At 43.4% G+C, this 18,551-nt stretch overlaps 1 protein-coding gene across 2 annotated transcripts in view; it reads right to left on the reverse strand.

Annotated features, from left to right (window-relative positions):
• Window positions 1-18,540, reverse strand: part of MCF2L2 (MCF.2 cell line derived transforming sequence-like 2) — a 169,057-nt gene extending 150,517 nt beyond the window's left edge. The window contains exons 1-2 of one of the 2 annotated variants that reach the window (XM_032698498.1): window positions 18,349-18,540; window positions 15,755-15,876 (exon numbers count right to left, since the gene is read on the reverse strand). In XM_032698498.1, the coding sequence (XP_032554389.1) occupies window positions 15,755-15,803 (49 nt within the window). In that variant the 5' untranslated portion in view covers window positions 15,804-15,876; window positions 18,349-18,540. Of the gene's footprint in view, window positions 1-10,741; window positions 11,246-15,754; window positions 15,877-18,348 lie in introns of those variants that run through there. The other variant, XM_032698494.1, reaches the window with a different exon arrangement.
• Window positions 18,541-18,551: the final 11 nt, after the last annotated feature.

Below are 18,551 nucleotides of genomic sequence, written 5' to 3' on the forward strand. Positions count from 1 at the left end.
AGTTCTGCTCTTCCCAGGGCACTTGGCTGCCGGCTCTCTGCTCCCATTCAAGATAAAATATGCACAAGGCTCTACTGTATAGTCAGAGTGTAATTCAACATGATCCAAAATGACAATTGCACACTGCTGAAACTGCATTCTCTCCTAGCTGAAAACAAAGCCAGAAAGATGGATTTTTATGAGCTATCAAAAAAAAAAAGGACCTAAAATTTTATCTCAGACTGAACTGTGACTTCAGTCAGCTGTGAAGCCCCTCCTGGCTTCTTCGGTGTGGAATGGGAAAAGATACTAGAAACTGATAACAGTGCAAATATCTGAGACAGATGAAATTGTGAGAGTAGCTTTGAATTTCTCCTTTAAAAAAATTGGGAAGTTTGTTTTCACAAAATAAGCTGATCGCCATAATAAGGATTAATCAGATTTTCCCAGCAACCTTCCTGCACCAACTACTGGCATGTAATTGCTGGGAGCTCTCTGATTTCTGTACCTGATTACAGCTCAGGGTCATGCTAAGGCCATGGCTATTTCAGTTTGAAATAACCTTTTCTCTGGATGTTGCAAGATCAATAGTATGGCTCCTATGTATGTCATCAGCTTTGGCTTTCATGCTGCAAACACCAATATTGATCTCTTCAAAAAGTAAGCCTTGGCTTCAGAGATCTAGGAACTACAGTGTAATGGATAACAGTGAACTTTAGACTCTAAGGGAGGAAATATTTATAGTCATGCTTTGTTAGGTGAAGAATTATTGATTGATAAAAAGAGGCAAACTCTTCTGATAGTAATTCTAGCCACAGCAATTCTATTAGAATATGAGCTCCACACCAGGAAAAAACCGCATTTGGAATGTCAAGCTTGTAACATATATAGCTAACAGACAGTATATTCAAATATATATTTTAACGCTCAAATAATCTCTTTTCTACTTATCATTGCTACTCGAGCTGTGTCTGTTTTTTGCACTTCTTTCCCTGGTACCTGTCTGTCAGCACGTGCACATCCTTAGAAAGTCATAACTAAACTGGAGATATTGCAATAATAACTGGAGATGCCAGTAACTGCGGGCTTATTCCCTACCTATGTATAATTAAAATATGGCTGCTATCTTAAAGGTCTTGGAATTTAAAGGCAACAATCGCTCTCTTGAAATACTGAAAGATGCCCTCTCTGGTTTTAGATTTTCTTCACCTCTTCGCATGCCAGTTTCCTGAAGTGGTTCTCCCGTGGGAGTATAGATATATATAAAATCTCTGGAGCTCAAGGCATGTATTGAATGAGGAGAGTCAGATCCTGTCTGCAGCTGTTGCCAGGTAGCCTACAATGCTGTACATCAGCATTGTTTGCCTTGTATTTATGTCTTGGAATCACAGATAACTGCTCTTGTATTCGGGGCCAGCTGTAGACAATTCATTGCCCAAGGGAAACTGGAAATCACAGAGCTCACGATCATGCAGAGGAAGCAAGAGCTAAATGGTTTGCAGCCCCTCGTATCTCGTTGCCCTGGGCAACAGCCTGCACTGCGGAAGTGGCAGATCCAGCCTTTCTCCTACCAATTCTGTAACATATGGTGTTAATATATGGATAGATACTATGACAGCCCTGCTGTAGGACAGTTGGGGTGTTCACATATTAGGTGATATGAGTGGGTGCATAAACAGCCTCAGTGTAAGAGCTGCTGGTTTCCATCCAAGATCCTTGAGGCACAGATGGAGGTAACCGGAAGCACAGGGATTACAGGCTGTGCTCATGGATGTGGGGAATCTGACTTGAGATCCTCTCAGCTTGGCTTTCCTTGAGCTCTGGCAGGAACTGACCCAAGGTCCCCACATGAACTCAGGAAATTCTGATAGTAGGTGCTAAGTCTCTGTGCTTCCTCTTATACCTGTTTGCAGCAGCGGCTACAGCTGGGTCAGCTACAGCTGAGTGCACTCAGACAAAAATATCTGTGGAGTGCTGAGTATCAGCAGTTCCCCATTTATTCACACAGAAATAGAGAGCTCTTTGCACCTTTCTGGATCAGAGCCATTTTGCTGTATTATTGATGAGACATTGTTTCCTGTCACTTCTTTGCAATGTTTCAAAGAATTTTGGCTTTTGCAGAAATTTAACCTTTACTCCCATGCTTGAGTAATCCAGGTCAGGAATCAGACCTGGACTAACATTGCAAAAAGGACCTTAGTATCTCTATTTAAACTTCCAGAGAGACACCTTTATATTCAGTGTAATAGTCCTGCACTTACTGCAATGGAGTCCTCAGAGAACTCCATCTGTGTTGCGTTCATGTAGCTCTGGAATCAGGGATGCTCTGCCAATGCAAGGGAGGGCTGGGCTGACTGCCTTGAGGTGCCAAACAAGCCCCTGTGTCCTCAGATCAGGAGAGCACTAGATGGTAGTACCTCATACCAGAGCCAAACCATGGGCACGGTCCACCTTTGAGGCAGGCAAATGAGAAGCAGCCTGCAGGAAGGCATGGAGAATCAGTACTTTGGCTGTGCTTGTTAGGTCCTGACTGCCTAAAAGATTCAGGACTCAAATTTCATGAGAGCAGTGATTTTGGAACAATGCATTTTCAAGAACACCCCAAATAGAACACACAGCAGGTGCAATGCTGGTTTTGAGCTATTGTGTGCATGTTGTTCCGCCAAGAGAATAGACAATAATTCCATGACAGCATGGATTTTTGATACCGGTAGCCCATCTTTCCTTTGGCCACATTGTTTGGGATATTTTTCTGTACTGTTCTCTCTGCAATGGCTAGAAAAGATAGACACAGAACACAGCATCTTCGTAAACTAAATCTTAGGGTGCACTGAAATTTGGGATTTTCTGTCTTGGTTCAGTGCTTCATTCCTTATGACACTGCAAGGAATATTCTAATAGAAAATAGGATGAAGGACTACTCACTAACAGAATTATTTGCAGGCCTCTGCTGAAAAGGCATCAGCCTTCTGCAATGCCACACTGCAAAAGACAAGAGGGGGGTGCATACAAATGTAATGTATGTCACCCTTGAATAAATGCTGTTACTTCAGACCAGCCTGAACTCACATGCTGGACGTGTCTCTCTTCCCGTACACAAGCTCAATAATTCCTCAGAGGCAGTTATGCCTTTGGACTGACAGATGTTATCTGTGTTGTGTTTACATGACAGTGGAGCTTGAAGATGTTGTGATCTCAACCCAGTTGTCCCCTACACATCTGTCCCCATGCCAAACTGGAGCCTTTCCTCTGCTAAACTCACCAGCTTTTCTTTACAGAGTTCCTGCTCTCTGAGCAGTACCTCCCTTCATGCCACGATTTACAGAGCACTTAAGGTATTTACAACTGATGTTTTTCCACCTATGCATGTAAGAGTGGGCTGTTTCTTCACCCCGCCTCCATTCTGTTCCTTGGTTTCCATTCTGGCCGTGTCTGCTGCACTGGTTAGTGTGAATCACCAAAGCTAACTGACTAATAATGATCCATGTGCCGTGTTATCCCTTTCATATCATTCTCCAGCATTTTCTCACATGAGAAGGATCAGGCAGCTTTGCAGAGAACTTAGATTTCTCCCACTCACACACTGACCATCTGGGGAAACCCAGATGTTACTGTGCTGAATTCTAAAGGGAGGTACAAGAAACTCGGTCAGTGGGCTAAAGCACAGCATTAACACAAACACAGCATTAACACAAAACATTTATGTTTTATCTTCTCCCAGAGGCTCCAAGCCCAGCTCTGAAGAACAGGATAAAATATACTGAAGGGACCAGTACCATGTACTAGACACTGTGCTGTCAAAATTATTTTAGCAGTCACCCAGGTCCAGAAAAGTCCATCCTGGATTGAATACCAAGTCCAACCTCAGGGGCTAAAAGAGGCCTCCAACATAGTGCAAAAGGAGAAAAAGAGTGACAGCCATGGAATTGATGAGCTTATTCTCTACTCATTGAGATGACCCGGTGCTGCAAGTACCTTCCGAAGTGTTGAACCTGTTTCCCCCAGGGAGATGTCCTCTCAGGGAATCTCTTGGATTCAGGCACCATATGGAGGGCGAGAAAAAGGAATTAAATAAAAGATGAGGCAAGAGGTGGAAAAGGGCCCTTGTATTTAACGAGCTGCCAGGAAACGTGATAGATGTCAGCTCAGTTTAATTTCCAACGAGGCCATCTGAGCTTCCCTCTGCCACAGAGATGGGAGCAGACAGGGGCTTCTCTCTACCTCCTTCTGGCCCTATTTGCTTTTTAATCTTGGGACTTAGCAGAATGTTCACAACTGCTCACCCTGCTAGTGAGCAATGACTTCTGCCAGCACCAGCATCTCTCATTGTGCCTGAATCACAGGAGGAAACCTCCTACACTTGTTTTCCCCTGGACAGTCCCCTCATTTTCTCCTTCCAGGTAGCCCTGGGCTTGCTCTGGAGTGTTTAAGGGCAGAGGGGAAAGTGCCACAGTCTGACTAGCTCATTGTATAATGCTGTAAAAAGTCATTTTTCTCTTGCTTGTAACCTAAGCTATCTCATTCTTCCTTTTTATTTTGAAATGGTTATTTAATAACAAAACTGCTTCTTCCACAAAACAGAAAAAAAAAAAAAAGAAGCAAACAGACAAACAAAAAAAAACCCAAAACCCAAAAAACTGCAAAAGGAAACCCAAAACCCAACTGAAAACCACCACATAGTGTGTGCAAGAGCCTGCTCTGTTAGTCAGATATTCCTGCTTTCTGCTTTATTAAAACTGCCACAAAGGGCTAACACTGTCTAAAATACAGTCCTGAGAGAGAGGTGGGTTCAGGAGAGCCGTGAGCTGACCCAAACAGAAGACACACAGACTTCCTTGCAACTGAAACATGCATCTTGGAATTACTCATTTGTGTCCCAACTACTTTCCAGGCACCAACAGACAAACTGCAGAGGCGAGTAGACCTTTCTAGGGATGTACAGCTGTGGAAGGCACCATGGGCATCACCACTACCAACAGCTAAACTTGGTTTCTGTTATCTGATTTTCCTTTACTAATTTCTGTGGATGTTAAACACTCCTCCACACCAAGAAACAAACACCCACAAGCCATTACTGAGGCAGACTGGAAAACAAAGGACAGAGGGAGACTGCTGTGGCATGAGATATAACAGCAGCAACGTGGAGGCTTCTGAAAAAGAGAGTGACTTACAGACTGACAGATTGGATCACACCTCAGTTCCATCCATCCTAGTTCCCTGTCTCCAACAGTTGCCATCACAACATGCCTAAGTAGAAAGTGTGAAAACCTTGCAGCAAGCAGATGGTGGATAGCTACTGCCATTCCCTTTTCTTTCCAACATCCTGCTCTCTTACTGGCTTGAGAATGAAAGCTCAGGATATAACAGCCAATTTTAGGGAGAATATCCATAAATGAGAAAACCACTAGGGCTGTAAGCAGCCTTTCAATTCTGTGGTGCTGTGCATGGCTCTCCTTACTGCAAGCTGCTCTGAAAGAAATTATTAACAGTAACACACCTGGATAGCACAGAATTTTTCTACCTTTTTCTTAAATTCTCTCAAGGATGCCAGGGTCTCATCTCATATGAAAAAGTCCACAGCTAAAGTGGAATATTGAAGAGAAACATCTCTGAGCTGTTCTCTCCTGAAACAGAAGCAGCCTTAATGCAAGCTACTATTTCTTCTGGTTCTGGGAAGCTCTTTAGTCACCTCTGTCTCCCTAAACATGAGACAAAACTATTACATAAATATTTTGCTTTGAGACAAAAAAGAGTTCTGGATCCCCAACTCATAACAGTTTCTTACAGTCTATTTCTGATCATGTCTCAACAAAACAGGTTAGAATGTGGGCTTTAAACAAGTATGTGGTACTTGTAATATTCTACACTTTGGAAAGTGCACTAGGCACATCTGCACATTTTTTATGAGAGTTTAATTTCCACTTTTTATAGACACAAACTTTGCAGAAATAACACAACACTTTTAAACAGTTCCTTGCTAAACAGTTTCTATAGAAACAGCTGCACGAAATAGGCCATATAGAACGGAGTAAAATTAATAACCACAATCTAGGAACAAAAAAGTAAACAAGTAGCTTTTTTAAGCTCTGAAACTAAAAAAGATAAATTGTCATTATCTTTCATTTCCCACATCGCACTTTCCCACATGGAATCTCTTAGATCTAACAGAATGAGCTTATTAGTATTTTCTTCACTAATTGCACCTTTCTCTTCAGTTACTATTTTCATATTTTGCATGAAGGCAATATTTTTGACCTCTGCCACTTCACCAAATTTGGTAAAAATTGGCCAACAGTTCAAAAGCTTTACTGGGGTACAGAGAGAAAGATGCAGATAACATGATCACAGCTCAGTGTTTTTACAGAAGTAGGTTAATGGGGAAAGGAACTCCAACCTACCACTTCCCATTAGCATGAGATCCCAAGTAAATTTACATACACATTTTTGAAATTTTCTGTTGTCATATTTCATTGGGAATGCAGGGATAGATGTCCATCCCATGCCTGTATATTACTTCTGGGTGAAGAAACCCGGTGTGCCGTGGTCAGTGGAAGGACCAGTTGCCCCCAGCTGCGCACCAGAAATCTGTAAGTAGGACAGAGCTGCAGAATCAGTGGTTCGAAAAGAGTTCCTGAAATGCATGAACGATCTAAAACAAAGGGAAGAATTTTCTATTGCAGTCAGGGGAATTTCTATTGCCTTGATTTAGGCCTTTGCAGAGAAGTAGCAGAGGGCCTATTTGATACGGTGCCTCGAAAGCTAATTTCTTGCAATATCTCTTTTGAGTGCCCTTGATGTACACAGACAATATCAGAATCATTGCAATCGTCTCTCCAGCTGTGACATATTAGATTATTTCTGGCTTTGTAGCATAAAGCAGATTCTGTGACTTGTGATGCTAAGCCATTGGCCTCGGACAAGTGCCAGCTCGGGTTATTCCATTCTGCTGACCTAAATTCCTCTCACACAGTCAAGTGGATGCAGTATCATCCTTTACTTCCTGTTCTGAATTGTAACACAGGTTCTCTTCACACACACAAGTATTTTACACAGCTCCCTCAACTCTGGTGGTTAAGCCAAGAGTGGTGGGAACTGACACACTATGGTTAACAAACAGGAATTTTAGGTGGTTGTCTAAATCCTGAGGTGTCAATCTGAGACCAACTTCTGCCACTGACTTTCCTTTTGATTTCCATCAAGTTATTTAAATTCCTTTTTTTTTTCATTAATTGGACAAATAAGAATATACAAAATCAGATAAATGCTGACTGTATGGATCTTTTATGTAACATTTGTGCAACGTAGTCCTTTCTGCAAATTCACATCACTGCCTTCCCTACCAGGGACACTGACAGCCAGCTCATCTGGATCCACCTGACATTTGAAGATGTGAGGAGCTCTTACAACTTCATTGAGATTTAAGGGGAGCCTCTAAGAAAACTCCATCTCTAACATGCTGTGGAGTTCTTTACTGGCAACGGAGGACCCAAGCTGCTGTCCTTTTGAGACAGCTCACGTTGGTTCTGGCAGCTCCATCCTATTATAAAATCATTGTAAGAAAAAATCTGTGGTAAATGGGGCACTGGGTGGAGGTGCTCGTGTGCGTAACTGTGCCCAGAACGCTGCCCACAAATAGCAAAGCTGGCATCAGACTTCTGGGGACCAACTGCCAAGTGTGGGTGGGCAGTGAGTGCACAAAAGCATATTCTTGTGGGCTTTGCAAGCCAGAAGAACTGTGCATGTTCCCACAGGCAAACAATCCTGCCATTGGCACCAGGCACCCAGCAAAGCTCTTCCCTCCCCACCACAGAAGAGCTGCCACCTGCCCACCTACCCGAAGGACACACTTTTTTCAAAATTGATGAGTGTTTCCCCAACACCTCCCAACAAACAAGTTCAATGAAAGTAGGTTAAATTAAAAAAAGAATCTTGACGCAGTTTTGGTAACATGATTGGGTAGCATTTTGCGCCAGATCTTGGATAGTAAGCAGAAAGCCTGCTGGTATTCACAAACTACTCCTGTCCCAGGCACCTCTTGTGGCCCCATTACCTCACCCACACCATGGCTATCAGGAACAATCCCAGGGAGGCTGAGGGAGCACAGAGCTGTTTAAGAGATCTAATTTGGTCCTCTGTTGTTTGACACTGTATGAAGATGTGCTACAGTACAGGGTGCATGGCAGCAGAAAAGTATCAATTAAGAGAGCACGGAAATACATTCAGTGCTTTGATTTTAACCTGGTAAGGCAGGTAGCTGTATGTATGAAGTCTGTAGCGGGATAAGAGGCTTTTGTTGCAAGCAGATGAACTGTCTAACACAACATGAGTCAGCTAATGAGGGATGAGAGCTTTTTCCCAGGACAGATAAGATGAACCCCAGACAATTAACTATGTTTGTGTCACTCTCATCAATACACTAAAAATAAACTGGTGTGTCATCTACCTGACACAGATCAAAACAATCCCATAAAGAATTTATTGCAAATATATGTCTTTTTTTTAACTCTCCCATAAAGTTCTTGTTAGGCATTTTTCAAATTTAGTGCATTAGTTTCTTCCCTCCTTCTCCCTGGGTGAGCTGGGAGCTGTGTTCCCAAGCAAGGAACATTCTAGACAGGTTGAATCCCATCAGTCCAAGCAGTAATATGAAGGTGATAGTTGTAAAAATAGTAAACACTATAAAGTATGTTCATGGTGAGGATCCCCTCAGTTTGCTAAGGCTGAGAGCCCTTTTACTTGCTTGAGATGTAAAGATTCCCACTGAACTTCCAAGAGATCTGTGCAGCTTCCTAGGAATTACTCTTTCAATAAGCTACTGCTGACTCAGCTACAGCAACTCACACTACAAGATGTTATTCATAAACATAGTGCATTATCAGAGGGTTTGGAAGAAATGTTCTTCCTTCAGCCAATGATAAATATTTTAACACTACTTGCTTCCATTTTTGCACAACTGCTTTTTCCAGTTACATGATTCAATAAAAAATGAGCACTGCCTACAAAAAGGCAGGCAGACTCCACAAGTAGCGTCTGCTTTGTAGGTCTCCAATGGCTGGGAAAATGGTGGGATTATCTTTCCCTGTTGGAAGCTGATGAACTCAGCTCTTGCCTCAGTGTGAAATGGAAAAAACACCAAGATCTGTGACCTTGATTCCTCTCCCTAGGACTGGCCTGCTTGATCTCCAGAAAACCAATGACACTCTTTAGCACCAGCCACATGACCCAGAAACCTCTCTTACATATCAGGGAACAGGAGAAAGGTTCATTAACATCATTCTAGTGTCTAGAATTATTTTCTACTAGATCATAATATATTATATAGTAGGTAACATAATGCTATGTTACTTCTAGCAAATCCCTCCTGACATCAAGGAGGGTCCTCAGTATGGATGATAGGGACCTGTATTGAGTTTAACAGGAAAACCAGAAGATGCACAAATCTCTTTGGCTCCACTGAAATATTCTTCCTAAAACAAAATTAAATGTGCCTCATACTGAATCTCAAATCTTCATAATAAAAATGTGAATTCATGTGACTTCGTGTCAATCTGAATTTGCACAACTGCAAAGCAGCTCGTGTTGGCATTACTGGGTCGAAGAGGCTGCTGCCGCAAGCTCTCATGGCAATCACACTCTGTCCCGTACCCAGCTCCTGCTGAGGTTACCAGGAGCACGAAGGCTGACCCCTGGATAAGATCTTGCAGAGATAGGACCTGGTCTTAAATATGTTATTCAGTTTAAATCTGCTTTTGTGCTATTTCTTTGGGCAAGGTACTGATTGCATTTGCTTTCTTAAACTTAGTTCAGCTGCTACAGCTAACATCAAACCAAAGAATAATGTTGGTCTAAAATCTTACTTGGATATTCTCTAAAAGCCAGATTTTGGTAACATTCTGTTTCATATACAGATTGAGCAAATCTGTGACAAAGGCATTTCAAGAACCTGTACAACATCTTTGGCGTTCACAACACACAGTCCATTACAAACACTGACAGCTATAAAATTTGCTTCCATGCAATTCAACTAAAAACGTTCTCTTTACATGATGCAACACAGCTGCAATCTGCTTTAACTCAACTATGGGTAACAAAAAAGGGTCACAAAATCCTTTCTCAGTTGATATTTTAACCACCAGCATCTCCTATTGTCTGGCTAGTTTCAGGTTAGTCAGTTCCTTGCAATTCAGTCACCAATGCCAGTAAGTGTGTAGCCAGCTTAGACGCATAAGGATGCCAGCACATAGTACAGGGCCTCACCTGTATTCCTTGGCATTTGAGGGTTAGCAACAGTAAAATCAAGCCTGACATGGAGAAAAGCTTTTGAGATCCTGTCCCAGCAGCTTCCAGAAACGTTGAAACATCAAAGGCCATAAAAAAGATTCTCTGAGAATGGGCTGCTTCCAGTACCACAGTCAAATGCCCAGCACATTAGCACTGCTGTTGCTCCAGCATCCTCCCACCGCCCCCTTTTCTCTACCACCTCGCTGCAAGGACTGTGCGAGCACAGTATTTTACACAGATCAGTTCACAGGTAGGACACCCTCTGTTCCTACTCTTCCTGTTTTTCAGGGAAATACATGCTTGAAAAACAAACCAAACCATCAATAAAAGGCTGTCTAATTGCCCAGAGCCAGCGGATCACAATCTGCCGATGGCTCCTATTTCAAACACAGGTGTGACACTGTCACACAAAGGCATCAGCATCTCCTGGGAGAACAGGGCCCCCGAATCCATAGTAAGAAGAAAAATAAAGATGACTTACCCACATGGGTGATAACTGTAGTCAGTCGCTGGGTGAGCTCCTGATGTGACATCTCTTCCTCTTTTAGCCAAAAAAGCATTTCACACAGGGAACTACACAGCATCCAAAAAAAGATGCACCCAGAGTGGGAGGCTGCACACTCACTGCCTCACTTGCACACAAAGCAAGGACCACTCCCACGGCACAGCCCTTCCAGCTCTCACATCTTCTGTCAGCTGCTCACCTCTTCCAATTTGCTGCCGTCCATGCATGGACCTCGTAAAGCTCCTTCCAGAAGGGGATTTTACCCCCGTTGACAGCAGCAAGGGAGCAGGAGGGGGGAGAAAAAAAACGAGGAAAGAAGCAGGCGAGTTGATTGCTTATGGCTTTTTTTTCTCCCTTCTCCCGCGGATGAGGCAAAGGATAAAGAGACAAACCAGCAAGCAGATACCTTCCTCCAGGGAGACTTTTGGATGGTGATGCTGCGAGTCAGGGAAAAATCCTGGAGGTAGGAATGCCATCGGGAGGAGTGGAGCTGGCAGGAGAGCTCTAACAGCAGCAGCTGCTCTGCGACGCTCTCTTTACAGCGTGCCTGGGAGTAGAGAACAACCCGCTCGGAGCCTCCGGTGCTCCCCCTTGGTCTCTGGGGCCCGGGTGCCTTGCAGGCTGCTCCCGAGTGGAACCCCGCAGTGTCCCCAGAGACCCTCCTCCCATCCCCTCTAAAAGCCCCTGCCTGAAAAATGGGGCCACTGCTTACATGGAGGGGGAGGGAGCAGTGGGCTTTTTAGGGGTGTTGTGGCCAGGGGCTTTGTTCTTTGTTGCCCACCTGCATGGATAGGATCTCAGGGATCCTGGTGTGACTGAGCCCATGGGACCCTCTCCAGCTGTACATGTACAGGCAGGGTGAATTAATGAGCCGTGGGTGCTGGGCAGGACTCACCTGTGATAAGCTGTGCCTGTGGGGCAGCCAGGCACAGGTGAACTTCAGTGGGCCAGGGTAGGTCTGTGGGGAGCAGATGGGGAGCAGATGCCCCTGGGTGCCAGGGACACAGCTGAGCCTGGCATGGATACGTGGCTGCCATAGGGCAACTGGCTGCTGAACTACGGGAAAGCTTCATCAACCCTCCCAGCTACAGATCCCAGCTGGGATCTGAGAAGAAAGTGAGGCCAGCAAGAAAGTGAGAAAGTGCAGGGCATGCCAGAGACTTGTATGTCTCCCTTCCCTCTTTGCACCTCCTCCTCTGAAGCCTACCTGAAGCTCCACACAAGATACTTCCGGAAACAGGGAAAACTTATTACACATCTAAAACTGAAGAAATAAAAGAGAAGGGTGCAGCTACCTATAAGATCTGCTCTATTCCCACAGAGTGGATTCAGCTCTAACTCCGGATTTCCCTATGCATTCATAGAGTTTTACTTGAGTCCACCTTTCCAAACATACATGTTTGAACCTGACAACACATATACACAAAGCTGAAGCTGCAAAATCCCCCCTGTGGGCTCATCGGATCTTAGAGCATGGTTAGTGTGTCTGTCCCGGTGATACAAAAAGGTTTATCTACCTCTGTGATGGGAAAATCCTATAATCAGCTGGCTGACCTACAAGCCAGTCTGAGTATCTGTGCTGTTGTCCTCATTTTGGGATGATTGACCAACTGTGCTGAGAGGTTCCTTGCATACTTCTGCTCAGTTATTTCAACAGTAAGTCTGTCTGAAAACATGTGAGAATGATGACTTCAGAGCCACCCACCTGCCAACATTTTGGGATTAAAGCAAAAGACATTTTTTTTCTGAGATCTAATTTTACTGCCTATCTTGGCAGTAAAGGTCAAACTGTAAAGCTCTTGACTAAAGTTAAAAGGATTCCCTCAATCAGGGAAGAGATGCCATTATTGGGAAAAAAATGCATGTGGGAAGCAGACTGACACCCAGCCATAATTTTTTAAGCAATATGAAAGATCTGGGATGCTTTATTTTGCTCTTGGAGAGTCACAGACTACAGGTAGGAACATGGGACTAGAAAAGTCACCATGTTTCCAGACATTTACCAGATTTTTTTTCTTTTCTTTTTTTTTTCCCTGCGGGGAGAGACACTGTATAATCCCATTCATAAACGAAATACACACTGAAAGGCAGTGTAGATGGTTTGCTCTCACTACTCCTACAGCAAGGCTGTTCAAGAACATTAAGGATAGTTAAGAGCCTTTGTCTAATTTCTAGCTAGATTCATTCTCAGTTATTTTAAGACCATACATTCTTATACCAACATTGTTATTCAGCATCAGTAACTGCAGACACATGGCCATTAGCTATTTTAAGATTCCTTTTTCTCTTATTATTTGTTCTTACTATGTTAATCTACTTTGCAGCTTTCCAGCATACGTTCAATAACTTTTGAACCTGCCGGTCAATTGCAATCCAGTTCAGGAGAGAGAAATTGGTTCTCACAGGTTCCCTGAAATCCAGCAAGGTGCACAAAGTCTGAAGGGGGAAAGGACGCAGTAGGGACTCAATAATTACATTTTGTGGCTGCTCCCTGCCCAGCTTATACTGTGGGCTGGGTTACATGGGATTCAGTCCGAGCTGAGAGTGCTGTCCCTCCCTCATGATGTGAGTTATAACAAACAAAAGGGGGAAATTTTGGTGGGAAGGTTTGGGCTGCAGGGCACAGCCGTGGGACTGAAAACTCCACTAGTTTTACCAGTTATGGGATGATTTCTTTACGCTGCCAAGATTCATTGGTGCCTGCATTAAAAAGAGGTTGCTGTTTACTGTGTGCATTGCCATTACAAATTCCCAAATGAAAGAGCCACAGGGACTGAACCAAGTCAAAAATACTGCAAAAGCACTGGTGATCCACACTTCAAGACCCAGGCTGAGAAAGGGGAAAAACAGGAACCTGGGCTACAGAGATCTCTTGGAGACAAAGGAAAGCCCCGTGCCTGTCACTTGAGAAATAGCTCAAAGGTGCTGGAGCAACTTAGTCCATCGCTGTGATGGTAACATTTTCCAGTGGGATTTTTTGTGAAATCAAGACAGTACTTTCACAACAAATACTGATTTCCCCTCTGAAGGATAAAAGCCCTTGCTGATATACATGTGGTAGAGGTACAAAGGATGATGATTTACATTTCAGGCAGGGGTCTCACTGAAAGCAGGATCAGGGGCTGTACAAACACCATGGTTCCTCTATTAAAATGATGGCCAACAGGCAAAAGAATTTGATTTTTCCATAGAGTGACAGCCTGACAAATCACCAGCTGTTTATTAGATCCTGAATCAAACAGCTGAGGCCAAAGCATTGTAAGCAATTTTAATAAGCAGTAAATTGCACACTGCAAACAGAAAGTGTTTACAAGATTCTATGACCTGACCAGATGGAAGGGGAAACTCTCACAGGAAAAAAAAATTGATCTTTTCTTCTTTTTCATCTTATATAGCTATTAATCTTTCTTCTGTCACTAAGAAACATTTAATCACCTGAGCGTGAAGGGCTAGTGAGAATCAAAATGAGATCCATCCATGACACTAGCCTGTCTTCTTCACTGTCTTGATTATTTCCATTTTCCCAGTCCCACATAACCTTTATAAGCTCACCCATCTTTTAGTTTTTCATGAGAATCTCCTTCCAGAACAAGATTACAACCTTCTGGTGTGCAGAGTCCATCAGAAGACACTTTCATAGCAGGAGCAGAAAAAGCAGGCTTATGGAATAACAGAGAAGTTTAGGATCCCTTTGCCAATTTTCTTCTTTTGAAAACAAGCTACTTTGGTATCATACCTCTCCCTCCCTTAACTTTTACCTATATCTGTCTGATCCCTGTATCAAAGGTTGGGACTGTATTGCTGGGAAGAACTATAACACTTTTGGCACAACTGGGAAAGGTAATTACACTGTCACCATTTCTTACTGGCTATGGCAGCACCTAAGACCTACAGCACATTTTCATTAGTAGAAGAAACTATTAAATGAGTCAGACACCTCTTTGATTCATACCCACAAAGAAGGCACACAGTGCTGCTTCCTTTCTGGAACAACAATCACACAGTAAAGGAAAATAGCACACCATATTTTGAGTTTTCTTACTTTTGTTCTGTTTGGAACATTTCAGTGAACTGTGCTTCTGCTTGGCTTCTAAGAGGGTCACAGTGCTGGTGCTTCTCTGCTGTTCTTGACTTTCCACTGTCCTCTCAGTCAACTGCTGTGACAAATGTGGGCTTCTCTGCCAAGACTTGCATGTACACCCTTTCTCCACACACAGCTCCCCTGGTAACACCAGGGGCTCTACCCTCACACTTACACTCTTACCTAAACTTTGCAAAGCCTGACCTGCTTTGCCTCAGGGGCCATTTCAGCTCCTTAAAAAGGAGCACAGCTTCCTCTAACATCCACTCTGAAGAAAAAGAGGGCACTGAAGACACTAGTTTTAGCAAAGCTCTCTGCTCTTGTCCCTTTCTTCGTTCTCCATCATAAACCTTTTTGTCACCATCACTTACATCAATCATTCACTTTCTGTGCTCCAGAACAGCTGTCCTGACACAGTGGTCCATCTGTGAGCGGGACCATTAATATACCCTTAGGAAAGAGTGTATGAAACAGGCCACTTGGAGAGGGTTCCTCTCCAGTATTCCCCTTTCAGATTGCAGTTCAGGGACTTTTTGAGCTTAAGTTTGCATATGAGTAATAATATTTAATACTCCATTTCTTTATGAATCTGTCTAGCTATTTTTAAAATCTATTTATAATTTTCACAGCTAGAAAGTTTGGTAGCAATAAGATTTGCAATTTAAATATGCATTGTGTGAAAAAAAATACTTTGTTTGGTTTTAAGTATGAAGCCTGATAGTTCAATATCAGGCCTCTGGTTCCTGCATCTTGAGAAGGAATGAATAATTCCCTATATGCAGTATCCACCTTAGCCATGACTTTTTTATATAGTGATCATAGCCCACAGTCACTCTTTCTTGAGCTGAGTTGAGACAATGCTGCCCTAGTTACTATATCTTAGGGGGAAAAAAGAAGTCAGTTCATACCTTTCAACAGTCTTGCCATCTTGCTTTGAACCTTCTCCTGTTTATACATCTTGGACAGTGAAAACTGCCAGCATCAGTCTGCTCTGTGTTGCTTATATAATTCTGACAGAAGTCTTCCAATGCTGAAAGTTAAGAGATGTTTGCTGTTCATTTTTTATGAAAATCCATATATTTTTATTGCATTAATTTCTTTCAACACTTTCCTCTTTTAAAACAAAGCCTGATTTGTTAGACAAAGCTGTTAACCAGTAATCCTATAATTTTTAGGATCAGCTTACTTTTCTATACTCTATGTAATTTATTTAAGGAAGCCACTTGTCCACTTTCAGTGTCATAAAAAACCCTGAGCTGATCTCCTAGAAAGCTATAGTGTCAACTGACTGAAAGTCTAGATTGACGGAGGAATGAGCAGATCTCCACAGCAGCAGGCAGAGTAACTTATAATCAATTCTCCTGCCCTGCTACTGTCCCTAACCCCTGACACACTGGGTTTCTGTCAGATGAGCTCTTGAACCCTCATTCTGTGGCTGTACACCTGCAAATGCTGACATAAGAAACTGGTGTCCTGGTTTCACCTGGGATAGAGTTAGTTTTCTTCTTAGGAGCTGGTACACTGCTGTGTTTTAGATTCAGTGGGAGAATTATGTTGATAACACAGTGATGTTTTGGTTGTTGCTAAGTAGTGCTTACCCTAAATCAAGGACTTTTCAGTGTCCCATGTTCTGCTACTGAGGAGGTGCACAAAAAACTTGAGGGGAGCATGGCTGGAACAGCTGACCTGAACTGGCCAAAGGCATATTCCATACCATAGAGCATCATGCCCAGTATAAACAGGGGATGTTGGCTTGGAGGGGCCATTCACTGCTCAGGGGTGGACTGGTCAGCAGGCATGGAGCAATTGTAGTGTGCATCACTTCCCTGTCTCGGGTTTTATTTCTCTCTCTCTCCTTTCCATTACAATTATTACTATTACCATTATTGTTGTTGTTGTTATCTTCAGTATTACTAGTATTATTATATTTTACTTTTTTTTAATTATTAAACTGTTCTTATCTCAACCCACAACTTTTACTTTTTGTTTGTTTTTTTTTTTCTGATTCTCCTCCCCACCCCTTCAGGGTGACAGGGGCAGTGACGGAGCTGCTGCATGGAATTAGTTGCTGGCTGGGGTTAAACCACAACAACTGGAAAGTAAAGGGACCAGGATTCCCATTTAGGTCAGCTCAAGGAGCACTGACTAGGCTGGTGTAAACCACAGTCTATGACATGGGAAACGCTGGAGAGAAGCAAATGAGAGAACATGGTAACTGCCTGATTTAGATCTGTTGGACCTTAAGGTGGTGAGTGAATGCAATTCAATAGAAGAGAGCAAGCATAATTTCCAGTCCTTGTATATATGAGGGGAAGGGAGGGAAAAACAGGGAGCAGGAGACAAAAGCTTGGGTTTCATTATTCTTTTCTGCAGTTTTAAACTTTTGTTAAGGTAATGAAACAAAAAGCTGTGTTATGAAGTTAAGTTGATGTAGGAGACAGGAAGTTCCACTGTTGAACTGAACTTGATGCCCATACTAAGTTGACAAAATGTTCAAATGCCAGGTACATTTGAAGTAGCCCCACTAAGGAGAGTGGATCGAATACAGACCACCAATAAGAACTAAGCTTCAAAAAGACAACAAAGCTTTATACAGTTTCACAAAGAAACTGATTTCAGAAATCAGTCGTCACCATGACTTGGAAGTACCAAATATAATTACGGTGGGAGAAAAGATCATTGCATTTTCATTTAAAACAAGACAACTTCAGTAATTATATGTGTGGGCATTTCTTGCTAAGGCTACAATCTGGATTTCATTCTTTGTGGCAGAATGCCAGATGAGAGGAAACAGCTTATTTAAAGTTGCCCAGAGAAGGATTACAGGTTTGTCCCACTGACTGATGTATTTTCAGCCTAAATTTTTCCCCACATCTCCTTTTCCAAAGGCTGCTCCTCTGTTGCCATACAGACCATTTTCAATCTCTTTTTCCCTTCCACAGGCTCTATTCTGGGGGATCACTACTGCAGCTTCCCAGGCTACTCTGTCTGTGCCTCGTGGCCAGGAGTAGGGAAAATAGTAAAGCAGAACATCTGCAGCCACACAATACACAGCTGCTGGCAGCAGAAATACTTCCATTTTTTATCCACAGAGCTGGTGTGTGGAGGCTGGTGGAGGATAAGCTGCAGCCACCCAGCACATGGAAACGTGGGCGTGCACCACGACTGTCACATCTACCAGGATGTCTTTTCATCATTTAAAGGCATCTGTCACATCAATCACACTCCTCAATATTTTCCCCCCTGGCTTTACTGTAGTGGAGTTTATTAGAGGTGATGGGAAAGCACAAGGGATTCGCTTTCGCTTCAGTTCAGCGCCAATAACCCCCGAGCCCGCACACCCGGGGGAGCCGCGCTCACGGCGGCTGCGGGGGACGAGGCAGGGCTGAGCAACGACGCCCGTACAGCCGCAAATGTATGAGCCAGGACAGGCCCGTGAAGGCCTCGGGCTCCCCTGGGGTTCATTTCACTTGGTGGCACCTTCAGAGCCCACAAGACGAACCTCGGCCGTCACGGCAGAGGCCGCTGCCTCAGGACCTCCCACAGGAAAGAGAAGCCCCTCCTCCGCTTGCTGTCGTACGGCGCTTGTTCTTTTGAGGGGGTTTGTATTGTTTTTTAGGGGTTATATTTGGTTTTTTGATGGGTGTTTTTTGTTCTTTTTCCCACGTTGAGGCCGCGCCATTTCTGAGCGGGCGGCGCGCGCCC

This window comes from Chiroxiphia lanceolata, chromosome 10 (assembly GCF_009829145.1).
Source record: "Chiroxiphia lanceolata isolate bChiLan1 chromosome 10, bChiLan1.pri, whole genome shotgun sequence".
In the NCBI taxonomy this organism is placed as follows: Eukaryota; Metazoa; Chordata; class Aves; order Passeriformes; family Pipridae; genus Chiroxiphia; species Chiroxiphia lanceolata.